Raw genomic sequence first — 365 nt, forward strand, 5'->3', positions numbered from 1 at the left:
GGAGGCTCTTAAGTGCAGCAGTCTTGGAAGCAAAAGAAGAAAGAGCGTGTTTGTTTCTTGCAGCCGAAAGGAAAGAAGGCAAAGGGCAAGAAGGTGGCACCAGCCCCTGCTGTAGTCAAGAAGCAGGAGGCCAAGAAAGTTGTCAATCCCCTCTTTGAGAAGAGGCCCAAGAACTTTGGCATTGGTGAGTAAGTGAGTGTTTGGGCTACTTGCTCAAGGGGTGTGTGTGTTGTTAATAGATGTCGAAATTGTAAGCGGGAACTTATTGTAACAAAGCTCTGGAGTGGAGACGATGATAAAGGCAGTTACCCTACTGCCTGCAGTTAAGAGCCTGCCCTTCATTAGGTATCTGGGGCGGTTATGGC

General features: G+C 48.5%; 1 protein-coding gene across 1 annotated transcript in view; it reads left to right on the plus strand.

The window, feature by feature from the left end:
- Positions 1–43: 43 nt before the first annotated feature.
- Positions 44–365, plus strand: part of RPL7A (ribosomal protein L7a) — a gene marked incomplete at its 5' end in the record, with an annotated part of 3,810 nt that continues 3,488 nt past the window's right edge. Inside the window, one exon of the mRNA XM_010020597.1 lies at positions 44–184. Within this exon, the coding sequence (XP_010018899.1) occupies positions 44–184 (141 nt within the window). The remainder of the gene's footprint in view (positions 185–365) is intronic.

Source organism: Nestor notabilis, unplaced genomic scaffold (genome assembly GCF_000696875.1).
Source record: "Nestor notabilis isolate BGI_N333 unplaced genomic scaffold, ASM69687v1 scaffold22238, whole genome shotgun sequence".
Lineage (NCBI taxonomy): Eukaryota > Metazoa > Chordata > Aves > Psittaciformes > Psittacidae > Nestor > Nestor notabilis.